Below are 19,724 nucleotides of genomic sequence, written 5' to 3'. Positions count from 1 at the left end.
AAAATGGTCATGGCGTACTTCAAATAATTAATGTAAGGGTGAGCAATGCACATTGAAGTTAGTGGGCATGAAAGTGCACATGAATATTTAGTTGGGAAGTGAGTTTAGTTTTTCCACAAATGATAACTAACAGTATATAAATCATGCATTCTTATGCCCAAAAGTGCTATGTCTGTTTGCAATAGTAGATGCTGGGTGCATTTCGAAATCATATCGTCAGCTTTAATCGTGCAGATTCGTTTCAGGTCTACTTGTTATCTACAAGTGTACTTCCGACCACGCTGCCTTGTACAATGCTGCTCTAAAGAGTATTAAATTTCCTGATTAGACATTGTATAATCCATATGTTTGAATGCACATCTGCTCTTTGTATGAAAACGAGATAGTAGATTCAGCATGATCATTGTATCTTAGGTAAGACTTTATATATTTGCATTCATTTTCTAATGAGCCTTTTGTTATGTAATTTAGCATACTGATACTAATTTGCGATGACACCAAGCTTTTTCAAATAGACCATTATCCTTGTCATAATCATATTTGAAAAATATTGCATGTAGTAACTTATACTTATCACAGTTAAATGTCTTTGCTTATCAAAGATCCTCTGACAATTTATCAAATGATACTTGCGAAAAGGAATCTGCACTAAAGACCTATTAAGAAACGACTGGCGATTGGCCAAGATAGTGTTTCATTCGCTTTAATAAAAATAAAAAAACCTGAGGCTAATTGAAGAAGTTGCGGCCAGTGTTGCCTTCGGAAACACAACTCTGTGTTGATCAACTAGGCATAACTTTGTAGTCAGGAAATTGAGACTAATTTAAGTCAACCTAAACTAATACGTACTTTGAAAATCCTTGCAGAAAAGCATTAGAAATTTTATATTTTGCTTATGTCTGCACTTCATCTGAGAACGTTCATAATGCCTGGTATGGTTCCTCACCCGACGATTCTATTCAGTACAGGAAAGTGAATATATAAATGGTTTTATAGATAGTTCAGATTATATACATAATTATTTCCACATTGTCCATGACGTAGCGATGTCCAACGTCCATAAATGTGTGCGTTCTTTGTTAGTTATTTAGTTTAATCGCTCTTTGTAAATATGTCCTCGTTGTCCATGATGTTTACAGTGTCTGTTTTTGTCATCATTAAACTGCTTCATTCCTAAGCTTTGTTAGTTGATACCATTTGTGTACATGTTTCCTTGTCGGCCATGATATGTTATTGTCTACACTGTTCATCATTTGTTAAAATTCTTATTGTATTTTGTGTACTATACGGTTTGATCGATCATTGTAAAAGATTACGTCAAAATTCTTAGGTCAAATTTATATATATATATATATATATATATATATATATATATATATATATATATATATATATATCTAATAACCATTATGACACAAGTAAATAAAGTGAAAATAAAGCAACTCGGTTAAAATACGAACAAAAACCTTTCAAATGTCATACATTTTTTGATAGTTTCGGGTTTTGTGCAATAGGTTAGCTTCTTTGTCTATAATTGTTTACTGCTAGTATCTACTTAAGCACACTTACAATAGCACCACGCATGTTTTGATAATGAGCGTTTTTAAAAACGCCAACAAATGCGTCCGTCAAAACACATTTGTGAACTTAATATAATCATTAGACTAAAACATCATTCTATGTAGTACTAATTAGCAATTAAGGACTAAATTATAACCAGGGAAAGGATGATTATAACGTGGTCGTCATTTGGTTATGGTAACGGTTACAACTGTATCCGACTAACCAAATGGACAACACGTAGGTTCGAGTACACTAAATCTCCGAGTTTGACCCGTTGATTTACGTGTTAGTAATGTTTCTCCTCTTTTTCATTCTGCAAAGTAATGGGAGTCCCAATATCTCATGACATCACATTATCTACAATTTACATATGGTAGTTAATATATGTGTGTCCTATGCTTGAACTGGTAGTATATATTAATTGTTTAAACATGTGCGTCCTCGCTTTCATATTTCATAAAATAAGTCATGCATAGACCTCCTCGATAAGTCTCCATTGTTATCAATGTACTACTAGAAACTGTACTTCCTTCACTCAAAGATAGTCAAAGGAGATGTCCTCCGTACCCGAGTCCAATATATCAATCAAATGGAAGCAAGTGTATATAACTTGAGACGAGACTGGTTTTGATCTGAAATAATTAAATTTTATTCTCGGAAAAACCTCATTTGTGGTAAAGGAAATTATATAAATGTGGGGATGGGTTGTTGCAGTAGGTAGATGAGACGGCGTTGTATCAATAGAGCAACTGGGAAGTAAGATGTGCTGTTGTTTATAAATTATACTCTTCAACCTTTGTCTCAAAAAACATAACAGACGATCTTTTTTATATTCCTTCTGTGAAAAATCCTTCTCTGTGTAAAGATGTGCATAACAAGAACACAAAATTAACAACAGCAGCCCAAAACAACTAATACTACACACGAAAAGGCAAGTTCCATGGTTCGCCATTGATAATCTCTACGCTTTCGGTTGCATATTCCACAGCTGTTACCATTTGTACCTCTTTCCGGTACTCATCTACAACCCTTAACCATGACACAAGGGTCAAAAGCAAAACCCTTAACCATGACACAAGGGTCAAAAGCAAAACCCTTAACCATGACACAAGGGTCAAAAGCAAAACCCTTAACCATGACACAAGGGTCAAAAGCAAAACCCGGTTGTATATTGTACGAATATTCCTATCGTGTCTGAATATAAAGCGTTCTACAAAACTCATGCAGCTTTCATAAACTCAAAACAAACGACTAGATCCTAATATCTGTGCTAATTAATGACCAGTCGAACTAAAATGGGGGTACTTTGGCGCTATGACCATAATATAGATTGCATATTACGTACCTGTTCTATTATGAGTAGAAACTATATCAATGATATTTTATTTCTTTGCAAAAATATTTCACAAGTTAGCGTTGTATCATTTGTCACTTAAATAACCACTTATATATAGAAAAACCCAAATGTTGAAGTGCAATGAAAGTATGTCAAAGGTTGACTTTTCTCCTCCAAATGCTGCATTGGACATCAGATAATACTGTCTCCCCAGAAAGATATACATAGTAATCAAAGGTTGATATTGTCATGATATTATTTCAGACCATAGGAGAATGTACCATGGGGAAAATGGATATATATATATATATATATATATATATATATATATATATATATATATATATATATATATATATATATATATATATATATATATATATATATATATGTATGTATAATACCTGTCATATTGATAGAGACATCAGTGCGTACTTTTGTACATAGATTATATACACATTTTATGTTATTATTCAAATGAAAAATAGCACATGTAGTAAGTGCCTGGCTCCCCAATGGTTGCGTTGCAAGCACGTGTGTCCCATTGACAGCATTCGTAATACTACACCATCGAAACAAAATAAATAGCTAAACAAATTTAGAAGCCACCACATAAAAACCCATAACACATCATTCAATTTTATAAAAGTATTAATAAATAATTCACTTACGAAGCACCTACAAAAAACTAAGGAAACCGCAAAATCGGATGTCCTAGATGTCCTTAACGAACCGTGTAATCGGCTAGGACTCCGGTCTCTTGCTAAATAAAGTATAAATGACATTCAATCTCTAAAAACATTAATTAATAAATAACTTAAAGATGCAATATCTAAAAACTTATAAATAACATAACGTAGGAAGCACACATTAAACACCTCGACTAGTAATACCATAATAACCTTAAAAATCTCTCTTCATACATGATTTCTACTAATGACCTCTATTAACAGCATAGAACATTCCTCCACCCTTTTTAGAACATTTTGAAGAAAATAAAATATAAACAAATCGACAAAAACAAAAATCGAAAAAAAGAAATCGCAAGAAACACCAGGAAAATGCAACAAGAAGCTAGCAATGTAAAGCAAGCAGGACCGTTCCCGAGCTCTCCTTCCCACTACTCACAGCCACCCATTCAACTGTAAGGGACCTTTATGGACCCACAGATTGAGGCCAAACTATTAGGGTTCCTTGAATCCATAAAAGCCTCGGGGAGGTGGCACCATTCCCTTCCCCAGGAACAACTAGCAGGCTGCTGTGCACTCAGAAAAAAGTGGCACATGCACAGTTGTGCGCACGCCACTATAATTAAACTCAACAACAACAACATACTACACACAGATGTTTCTATATGATAGTTAGTTATGTAAAGTACTTAGAGTTTCTAAAGATTATGATATCTACTAAGTCCACAATATTAATATTTTATTACTATTCTTTTTATTATTATTATTATTATTATTATTATTATTATTATCATTATTATTATTAATCTTATTATTATTATTATTAGTAGTAGGAGTTGTATTTTATCAGCAATAATATTAATGTTTTTAAGCTGCTATGGAAAATCACGACCATCGAAACAAACACAATACAATAAATTGAGATGAGTTTCAATATTATGTATTTGAACTGATATTAACATATAGTTGTTCAAATTCATATAAATGAACGCAGCTTGATTAGTCTTCATTGTGTGTGATCATTTCCTTCTGCAACATTTGCTAATAAATAGTGGATATATTAAAATAATTAAATATAAATTGAACGAAGCTGTCGTTTAAAACTCATAGAATATATTTTGTAATATGAGTTAAAATTTTTAAAAACAATGCATCTGTATGCTGCAGATTAAAATGAAGATCTCGAGGTATCACATATACAATAGCGACGCTATATTAATTTCATTCAGATGGCAGCATTCATCAATAGAATTATACTTTAAAGGGCCTGTGCAAAAGCGTTTAGCTGAGACGAGATTTGTAATTGACGTAAAAAACTTCATGTCTAGGAATAGAAATCTACCTGAGTGAAATAGCTGTAGGGATAGACAAACAACGCGATAGAACCAAATATTTATTTGCTGCAGAAAACTGACATAAAGTCCAGTGGTCACTTCAACATCCATTGACGTGCATTAAATGGAATAGACGTAAGAAATTCACGCGCTATTGTTATATTGCTATTCTAGTCACATAATTGTATCATACGTCTATCGTTTATATCTTATTGCTTACAATACTTTTGTAAACGTAGCTTGTTTACATTGACTACACTGTCTTCCGACGGCTCCTCGTCGAAAGCACATGGCTGCTTTGGACAAGATGGATCGGCATTCAGTTCATTGATTGTGCTGTACCGCGTTACTACCTTGCGATTAACTGTTAGGTGGTTACTTCTTATGTAATGTGCTGAAAAAATGGCTTGTCGACAACAACGATCTTGTTTCCTTTTTTTATTTCGATATAGGCATCTTTACACGAGCATTAAGTTTATAATATAACTGTGTGTATATGCATTGTGCTTAAAGAGGAGGGAAGTCACGCTAGTTCCGTTGGTAGAGCAACGAACTCGTAATCCTGGGTTTGCCAGGTCAATTCCTGTCGAAGCCAGCCTGGATGTTTGCTTTGGTGTATATTTGGTAAAAGCAATTGGCGCCCATTGCATTGTCATGATATGTTAAGATTTCTCTTGAAACAAATTCAGGTGATGACATACTGCCTCATTAATAAAGCATTCATCGTCCGGCTTACATATCGTACTAACATCGAGTCTCCGTACTTTCTTAGATTCTTGGTACTCACTTAATGGCTGATTCTTGTGAAACAGGATGTGACATTAAATCCCACATTCTCTGGCTCGATGTGATAAGTTGTATATCATTGCTGGTCATGGGATGATAGGAGATAAGTGTCTCTACAAACTATTTATTTCCTCAAGCATAATTCAAAATGAGATATCGGACGACAGGAAACAATGGCTATAAATGTAACCTAACTTGCTTAATTAACCGTCCTAGGACTAGCATAACTATATAAAACACAATAAATAAATCGGGATGAGCGAGTTTTAAAGAAAGTTTAAAGATAAAAATGAAGGAAATAAAAAATGGGACACCGATGCAAATTTCTAACGCGCGAACTCTTGTTTGACAACCTGGACACAGACAAATGTGGGTGTTTTCATATATAGGATATTAGCGGGATTTAGGAATACGTTGATTAGCTGACAAAATATGTAGTGGAACGTTTAAAATTCAAAGCATAGTAATAATGTCATCGCTTTACTTGTTTGTAATATTTGCGTTTCCACCTCATAGATAAATACATGACTTAATCATATTGGGGTTTAACTTTTGATATAACAGGACGATATATCAACAACTTGTTCTCATCTATATACAAACCACCTGTATACAGAAACAAACAATGTATAAACGTAACCATTAAAGACAATAGCTTAGTCTGGGCTGAACATAAAGACACTAAACTGGACGGAATACACTACACAGTAGAATTGAACAGTAAGTTATGACATCACAGCAATGTATTAACACAATCTAAAAATGATCAAAACAAATTAATGCAAAATATTTTTATAAAATTTCTCATATTGTAGAGAATATTTGCGTGTCATGGTATATGTACGGAAATATTCATTTTACAACAATACATGTTTCCACTTCACGAGTTAAATATTTCCGTTTATTCACCCAACAAAGGCAGAATTTACAAGTTAGTATGTAGGCATTTCCTTTCTTCATATTGTTTATTTTTATATTCAAACGTAAATCTGTGTGTGGTATTTTTGATTGGACATAATATCAGTTTGCAAACAACACTAGTCAACTTCTAATATATCTTTCGTTTTCAAACAGCATGTTTGTTTCCTTTCTTTAACAATTGCGTACAGTTTGTCTTAGAGTATTATTAACAAACAACACGGTATCATTGTCATTGTAATACCGTTTGGGTGACGCATCGCAACATGTTTTGTAACCTCAGTCGCTGACTGTTTCCATGATTTATTTAGAAAACTTATTAACAGAAAGATATTGCTTGAAGTCTATGTTTTGCAGTTTGGAATTTGGGGAATTTGTATGACACCGCTTTGGTAACATACTGTACACTACTGGAGGGTCTACAGTTGACATATTTTAAGATCTCTTCATCATGCGGATGGGAGAGAGAACAAGGGAACTAGATAGGTTACAAACAACAGCTAAGTAAAAACGTAAAATGCGTACCCATGTAAATACAGATTTGAATAACATACATAGAGGCGGATATATTTTCTAAATGGGATAAGAAGCTGTTCGTACATTGATATCTTCATTAGCTATTAAAGTGGTGGTATTATTTGTATCCTACTGATATCATTCGTTATCTCACTAAGAAATACAGTATTATGGGTTTCTTCTATTGTTTATTTTCTTGGTTATATAATGATATGTCAGTGTATTCGTGCATTGTATAAGGTATTTTCTTTGAATTTCTCATACATTTTGACTAGTTACAGAGACCTATAGTAACAGGCTGAGGAGTGTAGATGACGCGAATTGAATATACGTGTGTGTGTGTGTGTGTGTGATTTAAATTTATAACGTAGCTTTAACAATTTGGATCATATCGCTCTACTCTTTCTGTCAAAACTGGTTAAATTCGAATGCAGTTTGAAAAGAAGACATTTCTACTTTTTTCTATTTTTAGCAACTCCGGCCATAATTGATTACTTACCCTTTAAAAACAAAGATGTTTGAAAAATGGAAAATTTCGTCAATATGCGCTGGGTATATTATTTTGTCTGTGGGAGTGTTGTTGTTTTTTTTTTTTTTTTTTTTTTTTTTTTTTACAAGCTCTTGAGGGTTCTACACCAGGGTGCTTTTGTTCAAATTAGGCCAAGGTCATTTGCACGATGTTTGAAATAAGATGTTAATAGCAATTTGGCTAGGTCATCCACAGAAGCATAAATATATGACTTTATATATTTATTTCTTTTAATCACTCTTTGATAAAAACATGTGCACGTATACCTGTCTTAAAGAAACAACAAGAAGAAACATGAACGTTCGTTTTGCCGTGCTTTTATTCCTTTTCTATAAAATAAATAAATGAAAATGAAATAACGTTTCTGAATATTGAAGAAGTATTATAATGCAAGAATGCTAACTATAAACAAAAAAAACCCATACATGCTGGTGAACCTTAAGTGATGAAGATCATATTTCAAATTTTCATGACAAAATTGATATTACACCTTCCTAAAATGTGTACTTCTTCATTAGTGATATAGATGTACAATCCGTATAGGACCACTTGTCTAAAACACTTGTCTAAAACACTTGTCTAAAAGTCGATACATTGAGGTATTCCAATTAAAGACACATATTTAATTGTACGATAAGTAAATGGGACCTTTACTAAAACTAGTTTCTTGTGTGTCAATAATAGCATGCAAATGTAGGTGATCTTGTGTTAACAGTGTGTGAAATGTATTTTGGGATTGTTTCATTTCCTGGTAACGTGTGTAAAAATAAAGGGAGTTAGCGCATCTTGTTTTACCTTGTGAACAGGATAATGGAGTTCGAACATCCTGGTATACTGTGTATGAACAGGATGATGAGTTAGTGCATCATGATGTACTGTGCGTGAACAGGATAATGGAACTAGCACATCATAGTGTACTGTGTGTGAACAGGATAATGGAACTAGTACATCATAGTGTTCTGTGTGTGAACAGGGTAATGGAACTAGTACATCCTAGTGTACTGAGTGTGAAAAGGATAATGGAATTAGTACATCCTAGTGCACTGTGTGTGAAAAGGATAATGGAGCTAGTACATCATAGTGTACTGTGTGTGAACAGGATAATGGAGCTAGTATATCGTAGTGTACTGTGTGTGAACAGTGTCATGGATTTGGTATATTCTAGTGTAGTGTGTGTGAACAGGATAATAGAGCTAGTTTAATCGTAGTGTACTGTGTGTGAACAGAATAATGGTGTTAGTACATTCATATGTACTGTTTGTGAAAAAGATAAGTCAGCTAGTATATCCTATTTTACAGTACTTTAGCATCAAACTATAAGATTGGTGGGGATTGTGTGTTGGTGTGCACTAAAACCATGACTTCGACGTGGGTTATTGTGGGACAATGGTTTGATATTGGTATAAATTGTGATAACTATGCAAAGTTGTAGTAAATAACTGCTCATACTTATGTTCTAATTTAATAAATAAACACGCACTAAATGTAACTAGAAAGCCCCATTTAGCTTTTTCTGTAAATCGCACAGAGTTAAGACAATTTCCATCAATTTTTACACAATTATTTAGGTTTAAGTTACTGAAACGTTACGTAGATTTCGCCTTGAAATTTCAGCATGACTACAATTTTCTGATTGTTAGCTTTCTTTAACTCTTCTTTATTTCAAAACACACTATTGTAATATAACATGTTATATTGGACTTAACCTTGTTCAATATCAGGCTTATTTTCTACCTGACCTGAGTTATTGATATTTGTTATTTCATTGTGAAAACAACTAATACATATCTAAAATATTTTCTATGTGTATGAGCTTAATATCAAGATCACTATTAATAGAAGTAAACGTTTTTTTCATTCCAGCCTAGATTATTGGAATTTCAGTACAAATTACCAGGCGTACCTGACATAGATTATTTATTATAATTTTATTAAAATACTTTCTAATTATAAATAATATTGTGTTACTTCACATTAAGAACTTTGCAGAAGCATTATTATCCATAACGTATTTTTTTTTATATTTTTTTTAAGAACATGTTCATTGTGACATGGAGTCAAGTGGTAGGCTTTATAATTTTGTTACTGGAAAGATTATTCATTCGTGCTGTAACATCCGAGCAGAACCAAATTATTATTGTGCACAATATTTAATTTGGATTAATTCAAGATATTTGTACACTGGAAATATTATAGTGCTCTAATAACATTTTCGGAAAAAGAGACTTGAATTTATATTGAAGTTTCAAGTAAGGATTTTCTTCTTGGGCTGTAGTACTGGTTTTAACAAAAGACTGTTGGCATGTCAACAATTTATTAACCATTCACAGACACATCAACACCTTTAGAGTTGGATTTAATTTAGATTTCTATAGAAATAGTCTTCAATGGTGTCTATTTCTCTCAAAGTATACACAGTATATACTGACGTCTATTTTTAAAAGATTGTATAAGTAATAGCTACTGATGTCTTTTCTCTAGAACTTGAAATAGTATCCACGGACGTTAATTTATCTAAACCTTTATAAATAGTATCTACTGATGCCTATTTTTCTTAAACTTTTTATATGGTACCTACTGAAGTCCGTTTCTCTACAACTATATAGATGCTATCTAATGATCTTTATTTGTCTAAAATTTGATAAATATTACCACTAATGTACACGTGTCTAGAACTATCAATAACTATATAAATAGACGATACTGATATATATTTCTCTAACACTTTACAAATCCTAACCTACTCATCGTTCTATTGTGACTTTTAAGTGATTAAAATCTAGGATAGACACCGACTTGTTGTGAAACTAAAATAAAAATCTTTAGTAGCCTAAGCAAAGGAAATTAAAATAAAAATATTGGATCTACTTTTTTAGAAATATCTCTACAATTTTTGGCTCAGCTAATGTAGTCAAGTTTTATTGAACAAAAATAAAACGATGAAAAAAACCCTGAGAAAATCATAGTTAAAGTTTGTAAAATGGTTCAGATATAAGCATTAAAACGTCGGACATGGGTAATAGACAATGCTAAAGCATGTTTTGTTTTACTTTTTAAAAGATCAAAATAAACGCTAAGAAAGTGTCCTAATAGTTTAACAATATATTTTAAAATGTAGATGGTTTGATGAAAGTCAATTGTATAATGCGTGTTTCATTGAAAACGTTTGACAACATGATTTAACAATCGGCAATAATAGGCAAACATTACGTACCATGTAAAGACTCTGCAAATATGCCACTACGGACGATGTCTTTAAGTATAACGTGTATATATGCCCACATACACAAATGCGAAGTGCTCTAGTATACCCTCTATACTAAATGTTAACATGGACGTTTTCAACTGAATTAAAGCGCCTGTTGTCAGTTAATAAAGAATTATGGTTCATGCTAGACGCGAACTGTCATTCCATATTTGTTTAGATTGATATTAGATAAATCTTAATCTCATGATATCCACTTAAAGTAAATTCAATATTAATTATTACAATTTCCGCACTGTAAATGTAATGCATATCCAGGTAATGTACGCAAAGGTATTTATTGTTATTGTTGGGATCAATTAAGTTCATTGTTATTGGCTGAAATAAAATTAAACCAGACATGTGAAACCCCACCTTGACTCCTCCAAGTTTCTCGCCAGGTTAATACGGTACTGACATGGTATCGTTATTTTCCTGGTCATTAGTCATTAATTATACAAATATTGATTCATAATAGTACCTATCTTCATCCATACATAATTAATTAAATACATAAATCTGACTGATTATTTTCTGATTTTATTATTTTATATATTTCAGTGGACATTTCTGAGCATCTGACGATGAGGGCTGTACCTAGTATGTACCCTGTTTTAGTTTCCTTCTTCTTGATATTTACATACACAGCATGCAGCTGTTTACAGAAATGTCAGTGCAGAGGTGCGGGGAACTATTCCAGTGTGTGTCGGTTTGAAAGACATCCACAAGCAAACTTTACAGCAGAAGTTTTATTTGATGTTCCAGTTGGAAACATTCAAAACTTAAGACTTGAATTCAATGCTGACGAGTATTTTGTTTTTTCAAAATTTCCGTTCAAAGACTTTTTCAAATTTGGATTCCGTTTATTAAGAGATCTGTACATCATCAGTGATACAAATCGAATTGAAGAAAAGACTTCAATTTTCCGAATGGACGAGTTACAGGTTTTACCACACCTTTCTAAATTTTCTTTTCACGTTAGGAATGCAAAAATTATTCCAGCGAATATGTCATTACAGCTCCGTCTTCGTCACCTGGATGTTAGTTCTTCAACAGATATAAATTTAGCTCAACTCTGCAAAATTGTGAAATTTTCAGGGCCTGCTTTGGAAGAGGTTTATGCAGAAGGAATAAACGGTGGTGATTTAGACAAATTTAAAGGAACGCTTAATGACGCTTTTTTCTCTTGTTTTAAAAATACCCATCTTCAAATTTTATACATCCCTGACTCAAACATAAAGATACTAGAAAGTCCAAATTTAAACATGTATGTACCATTTTTAAAAATTCTCGATGTGTCACGAAATCATGTTCTCATCAACAAAGACACCTTTTCAGCTGTATTTAAGTTAAATAAATTGAAACAACTTATTATTTCGGATGTACCATTTCCCAAAAGTAACAGGGATCAAACATGTGAATACGACAAAGGGAATTTCAGTAGAGGTAACTATCTGCTTTGCGACTACTTCCCACATGGGTCAACATCATACCAGTTACAGAATCTCGAAGTTATTGACATTGGTGGCAGCACCGACTGTCATAAAATCAACGCCTTTTACTGTACAGATAGCTCTCAATGCATTTTCCCCCATAAAAATGGTCTCCGTGAATTCTATTTAGATCATATTTGTATTATAAGATTCGATATGCTGTTTGGTAGCTTAAACCGGCTAGATAAATTAGATTTTTCTTCTAACTTGTGCGAATACATTTCAAGTCTGGCATTCTCCAGCATGCTGTCTCTGAGTACTCTCCTTTTGAATGGGAACTCTCTTTCAAAGATGGAGGTAAGTGATCCTGAGGAACTGCGGATCCTGTTTCGGGAGAACCGTAATCTTCGGTTTCTGAATCTCTCAGCAAACGGGTTTTCTCAAATTCCCTCGGACATATTTGCTACAAATACAAAGCTTGAAGTTTTAGATCTTTCAAAAAACTTCTTGCTTAATACCGATTGGCTGACAAGTGCTTTGGTACATCTGCGTTTAGTAAATCTAACTGAAAACCACATCATGACCCTAGATACTCGAACAAGGCAAGTGATGGAGAACTCAGCAAATGGGTATAATTACTCAAGTGTTCAAGTGGCTGGGATTCATCTTACGTTAGCTAGCAACCCAATAAGATGCAGTTGTGATCAGGAAGACATGTTACATTGGTTATCAAATAATAAACGGTACATAATCGACATTGATGGAATAGTCTGTGCTGAAGCTGGGCGTTTTATTTCTACGTACACGGACGATATTGATTCATACAGGCAAATTTGTGAGTTTCAGAGATATAAAAGTCTTTTTGCGCTATCTACCATTCCAATCATAGCGACCATCTGTATTGTTTTGTACCTCAGGCATTATCGACACATCCTGCGAATCAGACGGATCCGTAAACAACTGGCGGAGTTTGTTGAGGATAATGTTCGCATACAACAAAGATTTCTTCTTTATCTTGCATACAGTCTTTCTGATAGTGACATGGTTTTGAATAATATTTTTCCCGAACTTGAAAGCAGACTCCAGAAGGAGGTCGGGGTGAACGGAAATCTTGTCTGTATATCAGATCGAGACTTTAATGTTGGGGTCAGTATTGCAGATGAGATCATAAAGGCCGTTTCTTCATCATCTGCTGCACTATTTATCCTCTCAAAGGAGTTTTCACGCAGTCGATGGTGCGAATTTGAGGCGGAAATTGCCCTATATCAAGGGAAACCAATCATCTTGGTAACCTTGGAACAAATGAAGATCAGATCTCTTCCCACCTCACTGAGAAAGGTCTGCTTCAAATGGACAAGACTGGAATGGCCAGGCACCAAGAATCAAGACAAATTAGAAAGCTTCTGGAAAAAGCTGATAACAGCCGTAATTAAATACACAGCTGATGTTGCCTTAGTGAATGAAACTCAATTGTAGTTTCTCCGTCTCATGGACAAGTGTTCATAAGTTTTAACAGTATTTGTGCAGACACTGTCTGAATGCAGAATATTACATTTTGTATTTAATTAACACACCCTGTGCTTAAAATTTTAGAGCTAAGGTTTCGCTGCATTTTTCGGTCTCCACTCTAACACCTAAGATAAACTCATGTAGAGGAATGTTTACCTGGTCCACACAGAAAATTATTAATTTCAGAAAGTATATATTTATATTTTAAAATGCAAATGCCACATCCAAATCACTGGAATCGTATAAGTCACTTATGTGCAGTTTTAAATAATGACATCCCAATCTTTGCCCGTGTTCAAAATATCGGCGCCACTGGTCAATATTTTCTCAAACTATTATTTCGTTTTGGTGATTAGCTAAAACAAAAAGAAGAACAACAATATAAATCAAAAGATGGTTTGATAACAATGGATCATCCGGCAATAACTTTCAGTGTTGTGCAGAAATTTGAGCAAACCGTATCATTTCTCAAATTCTTATCTTCTTAAAGTGTGTAGTATTTCTCCAAGTACCATCTAAAGAATATGGAAACTGATCTCTCGGAAAGTGAACAATATAAATTTGGTCTACAAAAATAACTCAAAGCAAATATTCCTGCATGCCATAGTTTGATGCAAGGAACCTATATGTTTACGTTATTTAAAGGGATAAAAAGACACCAGCAAGATTGATACTTCCGAACGAGTCATAAATAAAGTCATTTATAAAATATGTTCATATAAAGAATCATTTCTCAAGTTGATATTTTCTCCACTCGCGAAAACCTACAAACGATGCAACATTTATAATTTACCCATCGTGTATGAGTAACAGAAGAACATAGCTGCATTTCAAACCTTTTCGTGGACATGAATACTGTTAATTAAATCATGCGATAAAAATCAGACTTTTGATAGGTATTTTGTTAAATTTACAGTATGTATTTTGTTTTGTCTTCTTTCTATTTCTTATGTCTATAGAATAACTGCAAGCCAACTGTACAAGTCCGTCATGAATTATACTTGTTTTTTGACACCAGACTGGTTTGAATGTTTATTATCAATGGACCTTAAATTATACTGCCTGTTCAGTTATGTATATGGTCACTGAAAAGAGGCCATATGACTGTAAAGAAGAGTACTACTTTGAAAAAAGATGTTATCATCTCCACATCGACTGCATGGAATGACACAGATCATTTCTGAATCTTTATGTTTTGTTATTAACCTGACCATCATGGTTTACTTTGGTTTCCTACAAAACTTGTTGCAAATATTGTGGCAGCGTAAAGTAATAATCATATCCTTCCCATTATTTGCACACAATTTCATAAATCCTCATTCTTATTAAAAATGCGACAATTTCCAAAATCCCTATTTTGGTAGTATTTAGTAGGCCGACACCAATGTTTCGATCACCCATTACAAATGTTTCATTCAAATGCAGACATCCGGATTTTAGTGAGCCCTTTAACCCTCATTCTAACATCGGGGCGTGATATTTTGACGCCATTCTGACATTGGTAATGTTATATAATGACAAGAACTATAATTACGTAAAATGTCAAAGTCAATTAATATTGCTTAATCAACTGAGATAATGACGAAGATTCTTTTATAACATAATGATAAACGACAGGACGTATTGTTTCAAATTCAGTCTGTCTTATACCAGTTTGTCTCTGCAAAATGACTAAAATTCCAATGGTATGCAAATGGGATAAGGATGAACCGTTTCAATTTTAAGGTCAAAAGCTAAAAAGCCAAGTACACTGTGACAGAAAGAATTAAAATGTTTTGTTTTAAATTTTAAAAGTATGTTTCTGAAGGGTTTGTACTTAACATATGGAATAGTCATGTTGATTTTACGGTCGAACGTTACAACTTACACGTTAAACGGCCATAGAGTAAATGTTGGTCAGGTAAATTTTGATTTTGCAGATTAATTTTTGCTCTGTGTAAGCTTTGTGAGCAAACTTTGTGAATGGCTTGCACTTAGTGTGATAATATTGCGTAGATTCAGGGTTCCAAATATCCGAGGTCAAGGATGTAGCAAGTTGAATGATATAAAAATGACTTTGGCCAATTAAGTTTAATTAAAAATCGAAAAGCTTGAGTAACAGCGAGTCCTTTGAGACCCGCTTGTCAGTAATACCCAGATTCAACCTTGCGTCGTGTACGGTATCCTTTCGGAATTAGACTGTTTGATTGAGTACTCTACTTTATAGTTCCCCTTATACTTTACTGTCTTTTCTGCTGGGAAAATATCTTGGTCAGTCATTAAAGTTTTTGTTACAAAAATTTCATCACCTATTTCTTAGTAAAAGTTTACAACCCTAAAACCCTCTCTAAGTCAGTTGATTAGTATTAACTTAAAAGGCTTTGTTTTTGCAAATCCCTGATGCACTTTTTACAATGTTAAATTAGTTGTGAATGAATATAATGTAGATTGGGTGACTTCAAGTTAGCACTGGTGTGAAGCAAAATTGAAAACCAGAATTAATCGACTTTGGTGTCAAGTACAAGGTCTCTGCTTCATTATTGTTTTGTTTTTTTAAATTTTTTTATTTTGCTTATGAACACGGTTACATATAAATAAGTAAAACAAATTAATAGTCGTAGCATTGATATGACTGAATTATAATGCACAACAATGTTCAAACATTCTACTATTAATTTTAAAGTTGTTTCGTATTACTTAGGATTTCTGTTGTAAGCATGATAAACAGACTATGAATCGACTTTTAGCTTGTTAGCTGTCTGATGTGGGTGCTTTGAAAGGATTGGCTATTCTTGAGGTATTAATAAACAAACACATTCATCAAGAACACCATGTGAAGACGTTTGTTCATTACCTATCTTGAATACTGAAACACAAAATCCATCTCATTTGTTTCCAAAATAGGAGAAACACAGTTGGCAGGATATGAATATTTATTATAATAAATATACAGGATTAGCAATGCATGTAAAAGTTGACGTTGAAGGTGTAAATATTGATGGATACATATTGGTATAGCTCTCTTTAATAAGGCGTTGTACCGCTATGCCACGAGAGCTCTTCGTAAAGAAATGTTTCGATGGTCATGCACTCATTTTCCAATATCATGCATCCTATGAACATTTTTATCACCAACACTCTTTCAAAGATTATGACTAGAATTGTTTTAGAGAAACACTGGGTATTTTGGCTCATTGTTTCAAATTCATATAGATATTTGTAAACTCGACTAAGTCACTAAGCAACACCAACCAGGTTGTTCAGTGTGAATTATTTAATTCGTAAATCGACTTGGTGACTAAGATCTCTTCATGAAGCATATGATTATATGGCTGCATTTGAATGAGTGGTCTCACAAGGAACGATGAAATCTCATTTTATCATATGCAGATCTTCTGTTATTTTAACATACATATGTGTATGCATTGATATAACCTATCATCATGCTACAAGGGTAGATACGCTATAATTTGTTACTAACTGCTTAACTCATTTGGTGTGTCAACGCTTGAAATTTGTTCAGCCCAATTTTGTCCATAAATTTGTCAAATGCAATATAAAATTAGCCGATTGGCAGCTGGTGTCAGTGTCTCATTGACAACTTAATTAACGATATTTGTACATGATTTCGCCTTCTGCAGAGAAGCACGTTTCCATGTTGCACATGCAACTTAAAATAACTGCAGCCATTAGCAATGTAGCGGAGGACAAAAGATCGTATTAAAACTGATAACAATTTCATGTATATCAATATAAATACAATATTTAATCAGTTGCTTTCGCCTTAATCCACTAGGAAAGATACATATGTATGTGCGCATGTATGAATAATAAACCATATAGTTCGCTCTGTTAAAATTGTTTAAAGACAATCAGTGTAGTTTTCAAAACATAGAAAGAATAAATTCCAGGGATCAATTTCTTTTCTTCAATCAACTCGGTATATTATAAATTCATACAACAATATATATATATATATATATATATATATATATATATATATATATATATATATATATATATATATATATATATATATATATATATATATATATATAATCAGTTCACCTACGTCTGGTGTTATACAATACACGACGTTTTAGACTGGGCGATGTAAGTGTTTACTGCAAGTTCAATACAGAAATTAATCAAGGTTCAGAGATGGGAGATGGGTTTTTCTATCTGCCTTTTGTTCTTGAATCAATCAAAATAAATAATATGCTATGGGGCTTAAACAATGTTATGATGTATTAAAGTAAAACGTATATTCAGTCTTAATATGTCATTTTATTACACAAAACTCTCACACAAATACACACACGTCAGATGCTAAAACATTAATATTATAATGCTACCTGAAATGTACTTTCTCTATCTTACATTCATATCTTTATCCTGATCTTTTTCGGCTGTCTTAATTGACGTCATTCATAATTGTCATTCTATTAAACCCACAATTATTATCACGGACTTGTTTTCATCATCGGGTTTTGCAGACTGACATCCAGGAGAATATTGACGGTTTGTTGTTACCATACCATACTCACGATTGAATAGGTGTAGACTCGAATCCTACTGTCAACCCGCTTGGGTCGACTATCCTGATGTGTCCCGTGGTAAATTACTGCACTTGGATTGCCCCCACGCTCAATAATCTACTTATATGCTGTGCCTTCAAGATCTAAACAGGAGGATGAAAGTTGAGAAACCTTGTTCGTAAAATACTGCACAATGCTCTGGGCTGAATTGGGAAACGATTTGTAGACTTTGTGAAACCGTACTACTGACGTTGCAAATTAAATGGTAACAATGAACATACGAAAATAACCGTAGTTTTTTAATAAGGCATCGGGGTTAAAGGTCTTATGACTATGTTCATTTAAATATTTAAACTTGACAATTAATTTTGTTATTCTTGTCATAATCGGATATTTAAAAGTACCCATGTGAATATCTTATTATCACCACAATGGCGATAAAAGAAGAATATTCACTTTGGTTATATTATCTCTGGAATTCATTTTTCCTGTTCAGGAAATAAATTTTCTTGTCTGCGTGTATATATATATATATATATATATATATATATATATATATATATATATATATATATATATATATATTTGTATTTGTTTTCTTTGTTTTCATATCTCAATTAAAGATTTAACAGATCATTCTCCTAGGACTGGAGTACCACAACCAATCACTAAAACACCTGAACATGTAGAAAATCATTCAGAACAACTTAAACCGGAAACACGCGTAATAGAATAATTTAATAGGTAACTAGAGAAACAAACTCTACGTCCATTTCTCTCAGAAGAAGAACACTCGAAATGCCTAGAACGTCAAGTAAACAAGTGGGAAAAATAACAGAGTTTAAAGAGGAATATAAACGTCTTAGCCTTCGTATAGAGAAATCTGCACCTTAGCCTACTCCTTCATTTGCACCTGAACCATAAACCCAATAGAAAAACTAAAACGTTTTCAAGAGGAAAGGAGAGAACAATTAAAAAAGTGATAGATCTACAATATAAATTCATATTTGACTCACTGCAAGAATGCCGTAGATGGTTAAACGAGCAAATGGATCGATAGTACTAGCTACACGAAAATAAAGGAGCGGGGTTTGGTGAACTGGGTGACCCTAAATCACCTTGATGAACGACTGGAAATGCTTGTGGGATGAGTTCGTGTGGGCCCAAACGCACACGCAGTCATTAATGAAGATGCGATTTGTCTGCGGTTGAGCATTGAAGATAGTGAGGTTTTAATTGCACATGTATGTGCATCTATTGGAAACAGAATGTATTTTTCCAATACTGAGAACAAACAATAGATACATCGGCATTATTACGCTCAAAAGTTTCTTATATGTTTGCAATAGA

At 33.3% G+C, this 19,724-nt stretch overlaps 1 protein-coding gene across 1 annotated transcript; it reads left to right on the top strand.

The window, feature by feature from the left end:
* Positions 1-11,491: 11,491 nt before the first annotated feature.
* Positions 11,492-17,772, top strand: LOC149787080 (toll-like receptor 4). The gene has a single exon (XM_089978337.1). It carries the CDS (start codon positions 11,500-11,502, stop codon positions 13,822-13,824), a length of 2,325 nt encoding a protein of 774 aa, XP_089834463.1. The 5' UTR covers positions 11,492-11,499; the 3' UTR covers positions 13,825-17,772.
* Positions 17,773-19,724: the final 1,952 nt, after the last annotated feature.

Source organism: Sinohyriopsis cumingii, chromosome 12 (genome assembly GCF_028554795.1).
Source record: "Sinohyriopsis cumingii isolate HCF-2022 chromosome 12, ASM2855479v2, whole genome shotgun sequence".
Classification (NCBI taxonomy): Eukaryota; Metazoa; Mollusca; class Bivalvia; order Unionida; family Unionidae; genus Sinohyriopsis; species Sinohyriopsis cumingii.
Note: the sequence above shows the minus strand (reverse complement) of the source record. Positions and strands in the feature narration are given on the sequence as shown.